The following is a 19275-nucleotide window of genomic DNA, read 5'->3' on the forward strand; positions in this document are numbered from 1 at the left end:
CAAAGTATTGGAGTCTCAGCTTCAGGATCTGTCCTTCCAGTGAGCACTCAGGCTTATTTCCTTCAGAATGGAGAGGTTTGATCTTCTTGCACTCCATGGGACTCTCAAGAGTCTCCTCCAGCACCATAATTCAAAAGCATCAGTTCTTCAGCGATCAGCCTTCTTTATGGTCCAGCTCTCACTTCCATACATCACTACTGGGAAAACCATAGCTTTTACTATATGGACCTTTGTTGGCAAGGTGATGTCTCTACTTTTTAAGATGCTGTCTAGGTTTGTCATTGCTTTTCTCCCAAGAAGCAGGCGTCTTTTAATTTTGTGGCTGCTGTCACCATCTGCAGTGATCATGGAGCCCAAGAAAGTAAAATCTCTCACTGCCTCCATTTCCTCCCCTTCTATTTGCCAGGAGGTGATGGGACCAGTGGCCCTGATCTTCGTTTTTTTGATGTTGAGCTTCAGACCATATTTTGCGCTCTCCTCTTTTACCCTCATTAAAAGGTTCTTTAATTCCTCCTCACTTTCTGCCATCAAGGTTGTGTCATCTGCCTATCTGAGGTTGTTGATATTTCTTCCGGCAATCTTAATTCCGGCTAGGGATTCATGCAGCCCAGCCTTTCGCATGATGAATTCTGCATATAAGTTAAATAAGCAGGGAGACAATATACAGCCTTGTCGTACTCCTTTCCCAATTTTGAACCAATCAGTTGTTACCAACCACAGAAGGTAGTAGCTCTCATCTGGGATCTTTCCTTTCTCCTTCCAGCCTCTCACCCTGGGAGACCAACATTTCCCTGCCTTTTACCCAGGGTCTTCCCTTAACCATCTACCACATGCTTGGCTATACAATCCCTGGACATTAATGAAGGCCCAGAGCAGAGGATACCAAAGAAAAGAGAAGAAAATGAAGAAGTGATACGGAGGGAGGGAGGGAGAAAAGGGCAGGAGAAAGAAGCAAGTTGAAAGAGAAGAAAAATAAAAGGACTTCCCAATTTCTATCTGCCAGCTTCATAAAAAAGGGGGAGACATTCCGTCCAAGATAAAATCAGTCTTCTCTACTTTCTGTTAAATAATGTTTCTTTTCAGTTGAAGTCTCTCAAAAACATTTCATTTCTTTTCCCCACGAAAGTCCAAGAGGGGTTCCTGAATTATTATTATTGGTGGAGGTAAATATCAACCATGTCTTTTCTTTAAAATCCACTTTCCCTCCATAATTCTCACCACCATGCCTCCATATTCATTAATAGTAAATTCTTCCTTCCATGCCCATATTAAAATCTCTCCACTGTGATCACATATTGGAATCATATTCCATAATTCTTTTCTTGTTATATATCCTTTAATTCATGCCCAGTTCTGTATATTCAAATTTCATCTCTTGTTGTGTTTCCATTTCCTACTGCATTTATCCTGATCTGCTCCTCCAGGGCATTTCTGTTTCTTCCCGTCTTTTCCAGAGATAGTAGCATAAATTTATAGCATCATTCTCTGAATTTGCTCCAAATAGTATGCAGAATACTTTCTTCCAGAACTTTCTCAAAGCTTTTCCCCTCTCAATTCCATCAATACCAAATTCAGATGATTCTCCATCTCTCCATTTATGATTTTATCTTTCTCTTCTCCTCCAAACCCACGTATAAGAGGCATTTTCATTTCATCATCTGCTTTCTCCAATTTTGCTGATTCATCATCCAGTCCTGTCAGGTTTTCATCAATTTTGTCTGAAATCTCTAGGTAAGTTCCAGTTCCATTTTTCATTTCTTATCTCTAGGATTCATTTTTTGTCCCCCCCCCCCCTTCATCTAATGTTGATCTGATCATTTTAAATTGTTCAGCCATCAACTGTCGAACAATACCAACAGTCAATGGGAGATCCAAAAGTACCTGTGCCATACTGGATACTTTTGATGCTTTTTATGTTATTAACAACTCAGCCCCCAGGCGCAGACAGCAGAAAATGGCTTTGATCAGAGCATTTGAGGTTGTTCCCTTGACCACTCTTATTTCCAGAGTGATTTAATAGCCAATGTCTGGCTACTATAAATCGCCATCTTGTGTTAGTGGAGAGCTGACAGAAAGACAATCTGCAATTTCCTCTCCTGGAAATGAATCTGTCGTATTCCCCAACGGCACAATTCAAGATCCGATAAAGATTCTCCAGCATTGACAATTCTGGCTGAGGCTGATGGGAGCTGCCATCCACAAATATATGAACGGCACCAGGCTGGCTATCTCTGGCACAGACCTTGAAATAACAAGGTATAGCTATTGGGCATGGATTTTCTTTGCATCCTTCATAGCAGATTTATATGTATTTGGAGCCTGATGCAGGCCTGAATATATGTGTCACTTGTCCTTGCCTCTGCCAGCACATCCTCACTCCTGTGCAACTTTTAAAGGGGCAGGAATCCTCTTAGGCCCTTCACCTTCCAACTTATCTTTTATGCTTATATTTTGAAAATTAGTGAAGTAAATAGAAGGTTTAAGTAGAATAAGTAGCACAGTAAGTGTCATAATTTTCTTACTATATAATAAAATTGTAAGGCTGCCATGCTGTCGTTGATAGCCAATAGGCAGCCACGGCAACTGCAGCGTCATAACTGAAGAGCAGGCAGGTGAGCAGAGTGGGTGGTAGGTCGCCCAGGTGAGCGTGGAAGGGTTGGGTGAACTGTGAGGAAATAGGCAAGGGGGTGGGTGAGGTGTAAGAGACCAGGGATTAGTCAGGTGTAAAAGAAGGAGCATATAGTCAGGTTTTGGGAGAAGGAAGATGGCAAAGGGTAGACTGGTAGGTGGAGTTGTTGAGCGAAGTAAGCAGGAGTGACAGCCCCAAGTAAATTCAAAAGCAGATTTACTATGTGGAATTCCAATAGCAATCTGGAATTTATTTTGTAATTTGGGACTATGTCATACTGAAGCATTACTGAAGTAAAGCAGGCATGGGCCTACTCAGTGCCTGGACTGGATACCACTTGGATCTCCACCTAAGCTGCTCCAATGTTCTTTTCTTTTTAAAGAAAGAGGATATAAGTGGTCAGTACTGATTTTGTCTATTTTGAAAACTGACATGGGTATAGGACACTGCCTTATATTGACTGAAACAACTGATGCAATGATGTCTACGGCAGCTCTCCATGGCTTCAAGCAGAGGTCTTTCTTGTTACACAAGAACCTTTTAACTGGAAATGGTGAGAACCCCACCGTCCTTCTCCATACAAAGCATGTACTTTCCCACAGAGCTATGGCCTCTCCCCGAAATATGACATTTTATTCAAATAATTTTTAAAGAAAAAAATACTGCATTATGCTTAGAATTAATTCAACGGTGTCCACGATCTGCACAGGTTGGAATGATCTGGAAGGACTTTGCGATGGACAGTGTTACGTTTATGGTTGTTCTGCAAAATATCTACTAACAAGAGGAATGCAAAAGTAATCAGACTCCAACTTAATGCCTTATGAATTAGTCTCATATTACATTTCAGTCTGGAAGCTATTTCCTCCAGGACAATTTTATATAACAAGGAATCGTCTCTGCAGTAACTGGGTTGTAGACTGTATGTGCTGCATCTTTTTATTTATACAAACTCTGCAATAATCCAACTGTCTTTCTGCTTTGTTGGATGGTGTCTCAGTTGAGAAGCCCTTTAGACAATACTTGGCTTACAACTAGGCAACTATTTAACTAGGCTTCCAAATAAAGCCATGCTACTTGCCATTGAAAAAAATCATTAGTATATTCTCTCACTCCACTTATGTCCTGACATCTGTGGCTGGCAGATCACATGGATATTTTACAGCACATAATGCTTAGAATAAATTTGCATCGTTGTACATGTCCCTTTTTCATTGTACTGGTCCAACCCAGCAATTTTTTTGCTCTCCAATATCTACCTTAAGTAAAGGTAAAGGTACCCCTGCCCATACGGGCCGGTCTTGACAGACTCTAGGGTTGTGCGCTCATCTCACTCTATAGAGGCCGGGAGCCAGCGCTGTCCGCAGACACTTCCGGGTCACGTGGCCAGCGTGACGAATCTACTCTGGCGAGCCAGCGCAGCACATACGGAAACGCCGTTTACCTTGCCACTAGTAAGCGGTCCCTATTTATCTACTTGCACCCGGGGGTGCTTTCGAACTGCTAGGTTGGCAGGCGCTGGGACCGAACGACGGGAGCGCACGCCGCCGCGGGGATTCGAACTGCCGACCATGCGATCGGCAAGTCCTGGGTGCTGAGGTTTTACCCGCAGCACCACCCGCGTCCCTTTTTTACCTTAAGTAGAATGTGTTTAAGTGCTATCCTCATCTAATGAGCATAAATTTCTATTAAAAAAAATAATTAAGAAGAACCCTGCTGGATCAGAAGGCCTATCTGGTTCAGCACCCTGTTCTTCCAGGAGCTAACAATGAGTATGGAAAGCCCACAAGCAAGACAGGAGCATAATACTACTCTTCTACTCACAACGCCCAACAATTGGTATTTATAAGCCCACTTTTCTCTGAATACAAAAGCAGTGAAAAAATGCATATAAAGCAAAGAAATACAGTACAGTGGTGCCTCGCAAGACGAAAATAATCCGTTCCGCGAGTCTCTTCGTCTTGCGGTTTTTTCGTCTTGCGAAGCAAGCCCATTAGCGGCTTAGCGCTATTAGCGGGCTTAGCGGATCAGCTGATAAGCGGTTTAGCGGCTTAGCGGATCAGCTGATAAGCGGCTTAGCGGATCAGCTGTTAAGCGGCTTAGCGGCTTGGGAAAAAGGGGGGGAAAGGAAAAAAACCCCGCAGGAACTCGCAAGACATTTTCGTCTTGCAAAGCAAGCCCATAGGAAATTCGTTTTGCGAAGCACCTCCAAAACGGAAAACCCTTTCGTCTAGCGGGTTTTCCGTCTTGCGAGGCATTCGTCTTGCGGGGCACCATTGTACAAAATAATTGTAATCCTAGCAGAATTTATATTGGCAGAGAAGTTACAAACTAAACCAGAGGAAAAAAGAGGTGGACATGGGTGTGTGTGTGTCAGGTGGACAGCCTGAAGGAGAGTTTAATAATCTGGCTGTGACAATAGAAAAGGTCAGTCCTCAGTACCCACCCAGTTAGTCTCTAAAGGCATGATCAGTAGCATGTGTATCTGTGCAGACCAAAGAAAGAGCAACTGTGTACATGTGGAAGGGGTCCTTTAAATATCCTAGTCCATGTCATATAGAGCATTAAAGGATAATATCAGCACTTTGAATTGGTTCCAGAAGCAAACATGAAGCCAGTAGACTTTTGTTTTATCTGTTGCTACAACAGGTTCCGTTTGAAACTCTTACATTTTATTCCCAGTTGAAACATCTGAACACAGTTCTAAGGCAGCCCCACAAAGTGGCATGGTTCACACATAATGCTAATCCATGATTTATTAAACCATAGCTTAGTGCTATGTGCAAACCCAGCCTAGCAATTTAACTATGGTTTAATAACTATGGTTAAAGGTTGCTCATTAACCACATTCATAGTTGGTTTTTTAAACACTAGAGAACTTTGACCGTAGTTTAGTGCTGTATGTGAACTCACACTCCTCCATAGCTGTGGCTTCAGGAGCTGTCATTGCCCCAAAGCTAGAGCTGTGAGTTAAGAAGAGTAAACAAATTCACACTGCAGAGATAACAGGAGAGAAACTATTCTATGACATAACATAGTACCCTCCAGTTTTTGCTTTCACCAACTTTTCACTCATTTGGTCCAAAATCACAGGTGAAAACTGGATGTTGATCCAAATGCTCACCCAGTGTCCTTCTACAATGCATCATTCCATGTGTTGAGCATTTGAATGCACACCCTCATGTACATTCTGGGAAAACTAGTTGCAAATCGATACATTTTTATGCATGGCTAGAGCTGTATCAGGATCTTTGTGTACAATGATTAACTAATGGTTTGGTTAACTTGTATAATCACTAATAGGTCACAAAGAACAACAGTGTGAGCCAATGTGGTACAGTACTTAGAATATTGTACCCAGAAGACCCAAGTTCGAATCTCCATTTAGCCATGAAACTCACTGGGTGACTTTGGGACAATCACTGACTCTCAGCCTAACCTACCTCACAGGTCACTATGAGGATAAAACAGGGAGAGGGAGAACCATGTACATCTTCTTGAGCTCCTTGGAGAAAGGATGGGACATAAACATAACAAACGTACAACGGCTGTGCATAAGATGCTAGAAGCTGTTCAGCCAACCACATCCTCTCAACCTTTGCCCTGTTTAGATCCAGCCGGAGGGGATTAACCAGGTGATTCCAATGTGTGGTGAATACATCTGTGCAAGAAGGGAGGGTGCCTGCAGTCCTCATGGAGGCTACAGTTTGCCTGCTCCCCAAGAAACCCAAGTGTTTGACAATCATCACTTGGTTGCAAGAATTCCTTTTTAAGTGTAAGTGCTCTAGAGCAGCCTTTCTCAACCTGTGGGTCCCCAGATGTTGTTGAACTACAACTCCCATCACCCCTAGCTAGCAAGGCCAGAGCTCAGGGATGATGGGAGTTGTAGTCCAACAACATCTGGGGACCCACAGGTTGAGAACCGCTGCTCTAGAGGGTGGTAGCTTTTAATGGCCTTTGGATGGAACCAATTATCTGGATTCATTCCAGGTTGGGAACCAGATCAGCTCTGGTTGTCCTGATGGAAGTCCTTTATTGGGAGGGTTGAAGAGAGTGACCTTGCTGGTTTTGTGGTGGTTCCATTTCTACCTGCAGGGCCATTTCCCAGAAAATAGCATTGGGAGACTGTACCTCAGCTCCATAGCAGTTATGCTGCAAGGTGCCTGGTCCCATTCTGTCCATAGTGCTGTTTAATATCTCTTTGAAGCTACAGGAGTGCTCATTAGATCTGGAGTGAGATATCACCAAGATGCTGATAAAGGGGCATATCTAGGGGTTGGACAGGCTGACTCCCTGCTAAGGGCGAAGGCCCAGGAGAGGGCACAAAATTTATGCCTCTCCACTCTGACTCAGCTACTCTGGCAAGGGGCTGGAGGGGGGAGCATGTCAATAGAGCTCCTTCAGTTTCATTAGTCAGGAGACACTGTCTGGGTTCTGGTCAGTGGTTTGACACAGTGTTGAGTTGGATGAGAGCCTATAAGCTCTGGCTGAATCCTGATAAGTACTGTAAGTGAGCATTCCCAGGTTTGGAAATTGGGAATATTGCCTGTTCAGAACTGGAGCACCCTCCCTCTCACAGAACAGGAACATAGCTTGGGGGTCCTCCTGGATTCAGCATTTTATGGGAGGCACAAGTAGCTTTCTTGGTGAGAAGAACCTTACACTAGTTTCAGTTAGCACAGCAACTGTTACTGCCCCTCGATGGGGATAGTTTGTCCCATGCACTAACAACCCTAGTTCTGGACGATTGCAATGCACTCTACATGGTGTAGAACACGTTAGCCTGCTAGAAACTGCACTGGCTACTGCTGCTACTGATTCAGCTTTAAGGTGCTTGTATTGACATTAAAACCGCTAAACATCTTAGGACATAGAAACCTGGCAGAGAACCACCCCATATAGTTCTGCTTGTGTTTTAAAGATCTGTAGATGATATCCCTCTGGTGGTGCCCGAAATTCAGTATGCAGTGACATGGAAGAGGGCACCCCCAGTGCAAGCACCCCAATTGTGCAACCCCTTCCTAGAAGGCTGGTGCTAAGGTTTTAGTTTTCTGTGCCAGCTAAAGACCTATTTATTTACTCAGGCTTCTGGGCGATTTGCTGTCCACTCTGTTTGATGTGATGAAATTTCACTGATGTTATTAATTTGCTTTTACTATACTTGTTTTTAATGCTTTATGGTTGAAACCCACTGTGGGATGCCTTTATGGTAGCGAAGAGCAGGCTGCACAGTACATATTTTAAATACTTTTAGAGTGGGGCTGTGGCAGTGCAGATGTTGCTGTGGTCCAATTGCCACCATCTTTGGCTATTGGTTGTGCTAGCTGGGACTAATGAGAGTTGGGAAGTCCAACATCAGGAAAGCATTCTTTTACAGACCAATCTAAAATATTTTGAAAGCTTTAGAAATCAACTCAAAGAGCTAAATTACATTGGCTCTCACCTAGTATTTTAATGACAACTAATGAAGATCACCCCCTCACACACACTTCTAAAATCTTCAAGCAGCCCTGAGGCAACAACAGACAAACTGGAACAGGATAAAAGTATTGAAAGACGCTGCATTAAAAGAATCCGGCTTCTGAAGCCATATTTCGGTGTTCAAACCAGCACTTCTTACATTTTGCTGCAATGAAGTTTACTATTCTGGTTTGTTCTCGGAAGACCTCCACTGACTACATGAGGCAGCTTGAAAGACTGCTGGCTCTTTGACTCAGCTAGGCTTGAATAGACAGGGTAGAATAATTTAATCATTCCTACAAATCTAGAAGCGGTGGGTATAAATGCAATTCTGGCAACCTCTGAGATCAGCAAGGTGCTCAACAACACTGCAGCTCTTGCTAGGCTCTACCAACCCACCACATGTGGCTTCAGGGACAGGTGGCAGGGAATAGATCTGAGTGGTTGCCACGTGCAGGGTACATTTTTTGATCCTGTTGTTGGGAAGAGGTCATGATTCCATAAGTACAGGTGGGGTGGCCTAGTAAAGGGAAGGCCAATAGCTGAAGAAAGCATGGCATGAGGGGGAGCTTGTGCTAGTATACAAAACTGTTGTTGCTAGGAAACCACATGGAGGAAAGGCTCAGGATGCAACAGCCTTCAGGGAAGAAAGCAGAACAGTCCTGATCAAAACCAAAAGCTGCTTTCCAAGAAGAGCTACAATTTGCAATTTCGTTATAGTACAGTGGTGCCTCGCAAGATGAAAATAATCCGTTCCGCGAGTCTCTTCGTCTAGCGGTTTTTTCGTCTTGCGAAGCAACCCTATTAGCGGCTTAGCGCTATTAGCGGTTTAGCGGCTATTAAAGGCTTAGCGGCTAAAAGGCTATTAGCGGCTTAGAAAAAAGGGGGGGAGCGAAAAAAAATCGGAACACTCGCAAGACGTTTTCGTCTTGCGAAGCAAGCCCATAGGGAAATTTGTCTTGCGAAGCAGCTCAAAAACAGAAAACCCTTTCGTCTAGCGGGTTTTCCGTCTTGCGAGGCATTCGTCTTGCGGGGCACCACTGTATTGAATTGACTGATAGCCCATAGAAATGGAAATCCAGGAACTCCTATCCCTTACCTGACAATGCTTCCTTTTTCTCTTCACCCTGACACATTTTAATAGTTACACCAGAGTCCAGAGGTGGATTTTAAATTTTATTTACTCTAGAAAGAGCCTTCAACAGTCTATCCTTGTGGGGGTCTCTCAGGCCACCTGTAAGGAGGCCACAAACCACCCACCAATCATAAATCTGAAACACTCAGCATGTACAATTTACTGAGACTGTCTTTGTTTTGTGGCAAAATTCATAGTATTTTTAAAGCAAGAGTGGTCAACGTGTGTCACTCCAGATGTTGTTGCATTCCCAGCAGCCCCAGTCAGCTTGGTCAGGGAATGATGACAGAGTTCAACAGCATCTGAAGGGCCACTGCTTTCTTATACATTTTAAGGGCCTGAGTGGAAAATGTTGGGGTAAATGGCATTAGTCAAAAATAGGATTGCGGTCAACACCCAAATACCAGAAATGTGTTGCCATCATGGAGATAAATGCCAGTACTATTATTCAGGGGATGCTCTTTTATGCTTATTTAATTTATTGGTAAACATTCTATAAGATGCTCAAGATTGTATATAGTACTAATAACACTTAAAAGATAAATATGCAATGGGCTATTCGGTCTTTTGGGAAGAAATTTATTCTAGCAACATCCTATCAGCTTTGATCCTCTGGTCATTTAAAATAATAATAATAATAATAATAATAATAATAATAATAATAATAATAATAATAATTCTTTGCTATATTTTGAAAGAACTTAAATATATGTCTATCTCAGAGCCAGAAATTTGGGTATCCGTGCATTAATCCCTTGTATAGAGGTGCCAGCTAGGAATTTACTAGTGAGCTGTATCTAGTATTATACCCTGAGGTGCTTATGGAGAAGAGCAAACCAAACATGCAACTTGTCACTCTATTACGAAAGCCAGAAGTAATGACAACTCCTGGATGAGCACATGGGTAACAAACAAATGCAATGCTATGGCAGCTCCACATCCAGGGCACACATGCTTCCCCCTCTACTTTAGGGTCAGTAGCCCTTCAATGGTGCACATGAGGTCATGGCATGTATGCAACTGCCTCCATGCTAGGATTCGCTACCGCAAGATAATCACCAACTTGGGTCAGCTTTAGAAGAGGATTAGCCTTATTCTCCATGACTTTGCGTATCAGTAGCTACTGCTCATGATGGTTATGTAAAACGTCCAGTATCAAAGGCAATATGGCTGGAGATCACATGCAGAAGAGGGCTAGGGCACTCGTATCCTGCTTATGGGATTCCAACAGGAATATAGTAATCCACTGTGAGCACAGACTGCTACACTACATGGACCTTTGGATTGATTCAGCAGGGGGCTTATTATGCACTCAGGTTTATGCCATGTCTTATCATCTGGGGCTCTAGAGAAAAAAACAAGCAGGATAAACCTCCTAGTAGCACAATAAAACTATTACCACATTTGCAAAACTAAGCAGGGTCCAGAATGGTTTCAAATTGGATGGGGGACTATGTGTTGAGATTACTGCATTGCAGGGGGCTGCACTAGATTACACTTGGGGTGTTCCAACTCTACGATTCTATGATGCTATAAAATTGGCACCATATCATGCTCCACAGACAGCACTCGCCTTTTTGGCTTAAGGGTCATCAGCCCCATTCCAGAGTGCCCCCGGTGGAGCATGGCAGACTGACTGCAGTCACTTTGAGCACCCGCCGCCCTCAAAGGAGGCAGTGTTGTAGCAGCGGACTGAAGACTTCCCCACTCTGGTCCGCCCCGCAACTTGCCCAAGAGGGCAGTTCAAATTTGTGGATAGTAGGCTATAGGGCAATTCATAGCAGCCAGTCAGGGGATGGTACAAGGCCTTTTGCCCACAAGGGGGCAAAAGGGATAACCATGATGGGCTACTGAATGAATGGGTTTCTGTGCAATCAGTTTGAAACTGACCCAAAATCCCCATTTTTCTTCCTCCAGGGGAGCATTTCTAAAATGCTCTAACTTGAGCTCCTGAGCCAAAACCCAGCTGTATAAACAAGTACTCAAAGCTCTCTTCCTTATCAGTCCGTGACGGCAATGAGTGGCCTTGGCAGTTCCAGTAGAGCAGGGATGACGCGTCTGGGTCTTATCTTACATCGTGACCACAAAGATGCACAGACCTTGTCAAGTCTGACAAGAGACCCAGGAACGGCACCAGGAGTTTGTGACCTCCTGCCCCAAGATAAGAGTATAGGAACAGGAACAACCTTTTATGGTCAAGAGCACCGGAACAGGAATAACTGTTTATGGTCATGGATGTCAACTTACGTGTATAAGCTGACGCGCTTGAATTCCTGGGGAAGGGGGGAGAGTGTGCCTGGAGGATATAGACAGTGGTGCCTCGCAAGACGAAAAGAATCCGTTCTGTGATTCTCTTTGTCTAGCGGTTTTTTCGTCTTGCGAAGCAAGCCCATTGAAGGATTAGCGGATTAGCGCTATTAGCGGCTTATCTGCTGATCGGATCAGCTGATAAGCGGCTTAGCGGCTTAGAAAAGGGGGGGGAGGGAAAAAAACCAGCAGGAACTCGCAAGACATTGTCGTCTTGCGAAGCAAGCCCATAGGAAATTCGTTTTGCGAAGCACCTCCAAAACGGAAAACTCTTTCGTCTAGCGAGTTTTCCGTCTTGCGAGGCATTCGTCTTGCGGGGCACCACTGTATACTGCATGAAATTTCTCATTTCTTTGGACTTGCTATGAGCTGACCATGCAAGTGCCTTCTGCTATCCGGAGAGCAGAATAAACCTCTTTCTCTGAATCAACCTCGGTGTCATTTGACTTCCTCCCTCCCTCCCTCCCTCCCCACCAGTCGGTAAAGTCTAATAAGGCTACACTACAACTACAGCCCACCCTGTGACTGGGTAAGCAGCCCCTGCTGTACTTCTAGAGAGAAAGTGCAGGTATTCTTCCCGGCCTCCACTTCCCATGACCCCCAAGGCTTGAAATCCAGTGTCCCATCAGTACAAGGGCTTCCGCTTGAGCAGAACTTCCTCCCTCCTGCCATGCTCTTCACAAATCTGCTCTGGGGGACTGGGCGAACCCCTAAAACAGATTTAGGGAGGAGATGGGGAAGTCAAGTGGGAGAAGTCTGGCTGCACAAAAAGAAATCCTTGGGATGACAGGATTGTTACTTAGCACTGTACTAGATACAACTGAAAGCCTTCCATAGCGAAGTGACTCAGAAGGGAAAGAGAGTAGAGGCTAAGGCTACAACTGCTCAATAATCAGTGACAAGGCATAATCTACCTCAAACACAGTATACATACAAATGCAACCTTACTTGCCCTACACTATAAAAAGATGAGATTATTCCCTTCACAGGTAAAGTATAGGTGGCAAAGTATATGTGGGGAGCTAAAATGAACCAAAAACCTGTGCCAGAAGAAAGCCTGAATCATTATTTGGCTAGATCTCCGTGATAGCTCAGTCAACAGAGCGGGAGACTCTTAATCTCAAGGTCGTGGGTTATTATTATTTGAATTTATATACCGCCCCATACCCAGAGGTCTCAGTGCGGTTCACAGAACAAAATCAAAATATAAAACCACCAAATATATACCGTGGTACCTCGGTTTTCGAACGTACTCCATTCTGGAAGACTGTTCCAAACGTTCGAAAACCAAAACCTCAATAGCCGACAGCTAGGTCTCAGGATCCTGCACTCAGTGGAAGCCGCATGGCGTGTTCAACTTCCGAGGCGTGTTCGAAAACTGAAGCATTTAATTCCAGGTTTACAGCATTCGAAAACCAAAATGTTCGTCAACAAAGATGTTCAAAAACCGAGGTACCACTGTAATCAGTGCAACCCAATAACTCCCCCCCCAACCCCCACATTTTAAAAGGGCATAGGTTCCAGCCCTCATGTTGGACAAAAGAATCCTGCAAGGGGTTGAAACAGATAAAATTTGTTTTCCATGCAAATCTACAATTCTATGAACCATAGAGATTAATTTACCAGACTAAAGGGTTCATGTGCGGTAGTATACTCACTAGCTTCAACCTGGAAAAGTGCCTTTATTCCTACTCATATGTACATTTTACATTTTTTTTGTTTTACATTTGGACCAGATGACCCTGTGGGTCCTTTCCAACTCTACAATTGTATACAGTTGTACCTTGAATCCCGAACACCTTGGTTTTCGGACATTTTGGCTCCTGAATGCCACAAACTGGTGAGTGTTCTGGTTTGCCAACGTTCTTTGGAACTGGAACGTCCAACAGGGTTTACACGGCTTCAGATTGGCGGCAGGACCTACCTGCAGCCAATCAGAAGCCGTGCTTTGGTTTCAGAATGTTTTGGAAGTTGAACAGACTTCCGGAATGGATTCCGTTCAACTTCCAAGGTACGACTGTACTTCGGGATTGATTTGGTTTCTACATTAGTTCCTTATAAGAGTCTGAGAAGTAAAAGGCAGAAGGCCTGCCATTTCAAGGGTTAAGGGTATAATTTACTGGAATTTAGGACAACTGTTAATACTGAATGCTATTTTTGTTTCATAGGGACGCGCGTGGCGCTGTGGGTAAAACCTCAGTGCCTAGGACTTGCCGATCGCATGGTCGGTGGTTCGAATCCCCGCGGCGGGGTGAGCTCCCATCTTTCGGTCCCAGCTCCTGCCCACCTAGCAGTTCGAAAGCACCCCTAAGTGTAAGTAGATAAATAGGTACTGCTTTATAGCAGGAAGGTAAACGGTGTTTCCATGTGCTGCGCTGGTGCTGGCTTGCCAGAGCAGCTTCGTCACACTGGCCACGTGACCCGGGTCGGTCTCCGGACAGCGCTGGCCCCCGGCCTCTTAGGTGAGATGGGTGCACAACCCTAGAGTCGGACACGACTGGCCCGTACAGGCAGGGGTACCTTTACCTTTATTATTTTTACTTCATACATGCTTCATGGAGCTTATGAGTTACAAAATTATGTAAATTGTTATTAATTTCTTATTTGTCCTTCACCATGAATACCAAGGGCAGGTTAAAGGTAAAGGTAAAGGGACCCTTGACCATTAGGTCCAGTCGTGACTGACTCTGGGGTTGCGACACTCATCTCGCTTTAGTGGCTGAGGGAGCCGGCGTACAGCTTCCGGGTCATGTGGCCAGCATGACTAAGCTGCTTCTGGCGAACCAGAGCAGCGCACAGAAACGCCATTTACCTTCCCGCAGGAGTGGTACCTATTTATCTACTTGCACTTTGACGTGCTTTTGAACTGCTAGGTTGGCAGGAGCAGGGACCGAGCAACAGGAGCTCATCCCGTCATGCGGATTCGAACCGCCGACCTTCTGATCGGCAAGTCCTAGGCTCTGTGGTTTAACCCACAGCGCCATCCGCGTCCCAAGGGCAGGTTACAACTGTGTAAAAGCAATGATAAAAATCAGTTTTAAAAATTTATGATCAGAAGAATAGGGTGGGTCTGGGGAAAAGGCAACTTGCTCCAACCTTGTAGCGGTTCACACTAACTTGCAGTAAGTATGAATCGTACACTTCCCTATATGGACTGGAACTGACCTGAATCCAGAGGCATACTGAACCAGTTGTCAGCCTTTACCAGCCTAAAAGGCTGCAGCTTTGATATGACAACATACAACCCCTGGAAGCCAAACACTACCCTACATAAAAAGATTTAAAAATTGTCCAGTAGCACTTTAGAGACCAACTAAGTTTGTTCTGACAAAAGCTTATACCCAGAACAAAGTAAGTTGGTCTCTAAGGTGCTACTGGACAGTTTTTTAATCTTTTTATTTCGACTACGTCAGACCAACATGGCTACCTACCTGAAACTACCCTACATAGTGCAGTATCTTCATTTGTTATGACTACATGCAGAAACATGGAATACCACCCAGTGAAACAAGGAATCTGAAGATATTACAGAAAGATGGGGGCTCGGGGAAGGGCAGTTGGAAGTCTGTCTAAATAATCAACGACAAGATGACTAAAAATAGGTTGCTTTTCTTGGAGGTGGCAAAAATCAGATGTGTTGGCAGAAGAAACAGATTTGTACCATGCATCATGAACATGCATGATACAGAAATCCTGGGAAGGGTTGTAAGGAATTCTACATCCTCTGTCCCTAGCGTGCTACTCGCTCCAATTTTTCCACTTCTCCACTCCACTGCCTATAATCTATGACAAGACATGAACCACAAGAATACAAAGTGGAGGAAGGTGGGGAAGGAAGCATGCAAAACTAATTGTTTAAGAAGTTACATAATCTATCCTGCACAGAAGTTTGATTTATCAGCACAAGATTCTGTTTATTCTTTCCACCACCTGATTAATATGTATTTATGGCTCTATCACAGGAGACCAGGGCCCTGTGGGACTTGACATCCTTCCACAGGGCCTGCAAGACGGAGCTGTTCCACCTGGCCTTCGGTCTAGGCCGTTTGACCCCCCTCTATGGGACCCTGTAAGTTACCTCTTTAGCCCTTTTATTGGCTCATGTGGGACAAACATGGATAGCTGACCCCTATGGTTGTGATTCGTGGGCAGTCATTTAATTTTATTCTGATTCTAATTTTTAAGCTGTCTTTTAATCAATTGTTTGTTTTAATGTATTTGATATTTGATGTTAGCCGCCCTGAGCCCAGTCTTGGCCGGGAAGGGCATGGTATAAATATTTACTTACTTATTTACTTAATTATGTGCATGTGCCTACTAACAGCCATTTTTCAGAGTTCCCACTTGGCCCTTGAAAACTGCCTCCAACGTGGAGATATCCGGGTACAGATGGGCTTCTCCCATGGCCTACCACTGAGTTCACCGGGCAGCTTTCATTTCCACCCAATGTTGCCCCTAAATGTACCAATGTTAATAGCTAATAGCCATTCACATTAATTTATATTTTCCTATGTCATGCCACACTTGCAGACAATAGCTTACAATCAAAACCGCCTAAGTTATTCTGCTCGCACTGAGAGAGCTACTAGATTTGAAAGTTTTACTTCTATTTTTTAATCACAATGAAGTTAAATTCCATCACAACTGCTGTGTTAGCTGCAAAATTTGGCCATCACTCTGACATGGGTGGCCCAACCTCCACTAAAGTCACTCCACAAAGGGCCCTCCACAGAGATGGAATTTCTTCTTTACCCTGTATTATGCAAACCCTCTCTTCACGCTTGACTGACAGGCACTACAATCTTTTTTCACAGGTTTAAGTTGTGAAAGAATGGTTTCAGCTTGCTATTCACATGGGAGCACAAATGATTAGGCTGACTTATTTCAATGGATGCATGCACACTTAACATTGTTAGATTTTGACAGAAATTGCAGCTATGCAAATCAGATCAATCTTACCACTCCTGGTATATGTACCACAATAGAGCCAAAGTTGGAAAAAACCAAGTGGCAGTTTGTTACCGTATTGCCCTGAATATAAGCCTCACTTTTTTTTCCAAATTCTGACCGTGAGAAGTTAAAGTGCGACTTAAATTTGCGACCTTACAAAAATGGGCTTTTATGGTATCATTGCTGAAACAGACATACAGTAAAACGGAACGGGTGTGAGTGCCTGCGGAATTTTAAGGGAGCGGCTTATTTTCGGGTATTGTCTCTCCTCCCCCCCCCCTTGAATTTTAAAGGTGCAGCTTATATTCAGGTGTGACATATTTGGGCCAACAAGGTACATGCAACAAGGGCAAATTCATATGGCCATATATTAAGATAATGGCAAACTATTGATTGCATGACATGTGGTGAATTTCTAGCCAGGAAAAGATCCTTCTGCCTTTTTTTCTCCACTCCCCACCTTTATTCCATTATATAACTAAAGGCAGTGCACATCCGAACACTGATTAGGCTCAGACCTGCTAACTTCAGCATAGTGGGACATCATGTGTTAAGTTGACTATCAAAAGATGTGGTGACGGCTTTAGAAAGGATTAAATTCATGAAGATAGGCCAATGACTCTTAAAAATGGAAGCTAAATGGAACCACCCTGTTCCAATGCAATGCACCTCTAAATATCTGGGGAGAAACCACCACGGAGGAAGCCCTGCCTTCCTGCCGTCTGTGAGCTACTCAAAACGCAAGCAGCTGCTGTTATTAAAAGAATGCTGAATTAGATAAAAATATAGCTCTTATGACTATAAGGGATCAGCTACTGCTAATGTGATATAGTGGTTGTCAACAGAGGTTAAGTTCAGCACAGGGTAAACATCAGCTCAACAGATCACATAAAATTTCCTCTGTTGCTAGCAATAAGTGAACTCAAACATTCTTGCTAAAGGTTCTTGGGCTCAATATGCGTATTTTAATTCTAAACAGATGCAACCTATCAGGAATGCTTGAGGAATTAGTAATTTAAATTCAATAAAATCGAGCCTTCAAATTTCTAGCAAAAATGAACAAGTTAATATTAAATTGGCAGCTATGTGGCTTGCTTTAGGTATTCCATTTTGTTTAGATGATGTCTGCAACATATGCCTAGTATGATCAAAGGTTATCTGCAGGTATGTTTTGTCAATCTTCAAAAACAGGAGACAAAGCAGGATTTTGATTTTGAATTTTATTTTTAGCAGGATGCATTACTAATGGAAGATGCCACCATTAGAAGATATGGTCCATGCTCCTCACCTGAAACAAAAGCTAGATAGATGTTAAAGAAGCTGGATTAAAAAAAAAATCTATAAGACAATACTTACCCACATGAAGGTTAGAGGAACCTTAATGAACAATGTTTGGGTTTGTTCTACTTTGTAACAAATTATTGCTGTTATGTTTAAGGCACAATTAATCTTAGGAAGGGGTCATTATGTACTGCGGATCTAATTTTAAACTATTAAACCAAAACAGAAATTGTCAGTATAGATGCAACTCTTATAAATAGCTCTCTGCTAAAACTAACATTGTTACTTCCCTAACTGAAGAAAAAAAAAGCAAGTATGCACATAACCTAACATTACAAACTACCTTAATTTAGGTAATATCCTAATGCTATTCCACTACCACCCCTCAAAAAACAAGCACCGTAGTAGGAACACAGAGCTGTCATCTAGGGCTGCTGGAACATTCATTAGAATATATTTATATAATAATAATAATAATAATAATAATAATAATAATAATAATAATAATAATAATAATCAACTTCTGAATAATAGTTATATACATCTGAGGAAAGAAAATTAAAATAAATAATCCTCATTTCATTAACCTGTTTCACCAGCATATAAAATTCATTTTTTAAAGTCATATGTGTATCCTATTAAGATTCACAAATATACATCTAGCTTAATTCACCAAAAGCTTTCTTGTGCAGACTTGCTAGTGGAGACTATGGACTGGATCTAGGCTAAGTGAATTCAACTTCAGTCGTACTGAAATCAATGGGAAAAATTAGTCCTAACAAAGTCACATTGTTTTTGGTGGGAACCAAGTGCAACTAAGGCTGAAAATCCTAACCTGGGACTATACCTCCATGGAATTAAATAGGACTTGCATTTGAATAAACATGGTTAGGACTGCACTGTAATGTATTCTGGGAAATAAATCACTGGGAAATTATGCACTAAATATATATACCTAAAATATATCTACTAATATCAAACATGTCCAAGGAGTCATTTGAAATTTATAAAATGTTAAATGTCAAATCTTAACGCCTATTCCACCCACCCCCCGGACTGGTATATACAATAAGATTATCGGCAAATACTTAATCATTAAATGGTGAATAAAATTTCAAGTGACAGAAGCCCTCCTAGTCACCTGCTGGAAAGAAAAAGATAGAGAAAACAGATCTAATACCTAGATCTAAACTTTAAGGGAAGTTTAAACATGGTCAAGCATTTTAATTAAGAAAAGCTAGAGAATAGAACTACCACAACAAAGTCACGCACTTCCAATGTTTGCTCTTTCTCTGAGAGGACTTCTTTTTGGCATCGCAGAAAGTCTGACAACATCCGAGTTAGCTGTTTCCTATCATCTATTTCAGCTGCCAACCTGCCAGTGTAATCCGCCAGCAACATACATGCGTCATCTACCATCTTGGAAAGCTGCTCTCCTGATTCTTTGTCTAGAAAGAAAAACAATATTCATAATTCGACACATTATAAATCATCTTGGCAAGCCAAGCCCTAA

General features: G+C 42.9%; 1 protein-coding gene and 1 long non-coding RNA gene across 6 annotated transcripts in view; one reads left to right on the forward strand and one right to left on the reverse strand.

The window, feature by feature from the left end:
- Nucleotides 1-19275, reverse strand: part of RPRD1A (regulation of nuclear pre-mRNA domain containing 1A) — a 43141-nt gene that overhangs the window by 8860 nt on the left and 15006 nt on the right. For 2 of the 4 annotated variants that reach the window (XR_014001292.1, XM_081166786.1), the window contains exon 6: nt 19035-19210. Coding sequence is in view for 3 of the 4 variants with exons in the window: in XM_081166786.1 (XP_081022912.1) it covers nt 19035-19210 (176 nt within the window). In the remaining variant the exon portion in view is untranslated. Of the gene's footprint in view, nt 1-17686; nt 17782-19034; nt 19211-19275 lie in introns of those variants that run through there. The other 2 variants (XM_081166784.1, XM_081166785.1) reach the window with 2 other exon arrangements.
- On the forward strand, nt 104-19085 carry LOC308571418. 2 transcript variants are annotated; one of them, XR_014001407.1, is made up of 3 exons: nt 104-3182; nt 15494-15600; nt 17712-19085. It is a non-coding gene; the product is annotated as an uncharacterized lncRNA (long non-coding RNA). The 2 variants fall into 2 exon arrangements; XR_014001408.1 differs by lacking the exon at nt 104-3182 and adding an exon at nt 13981-14164 and having other exon boundaries at nt 14533-15600.

This window comes from Podarcis bocagei, assembly GCF_964188305.1.
Source record: "Podarcis bocagei genome assembly, chromosome: 13".
Taxonomy (NCBI): domain Eukaryota; kingdom Metazoa; phylum Chordata; class Lepidosauria; order Squamata; family Lacertidae; genus Podarcis; species Podarcis bocagei.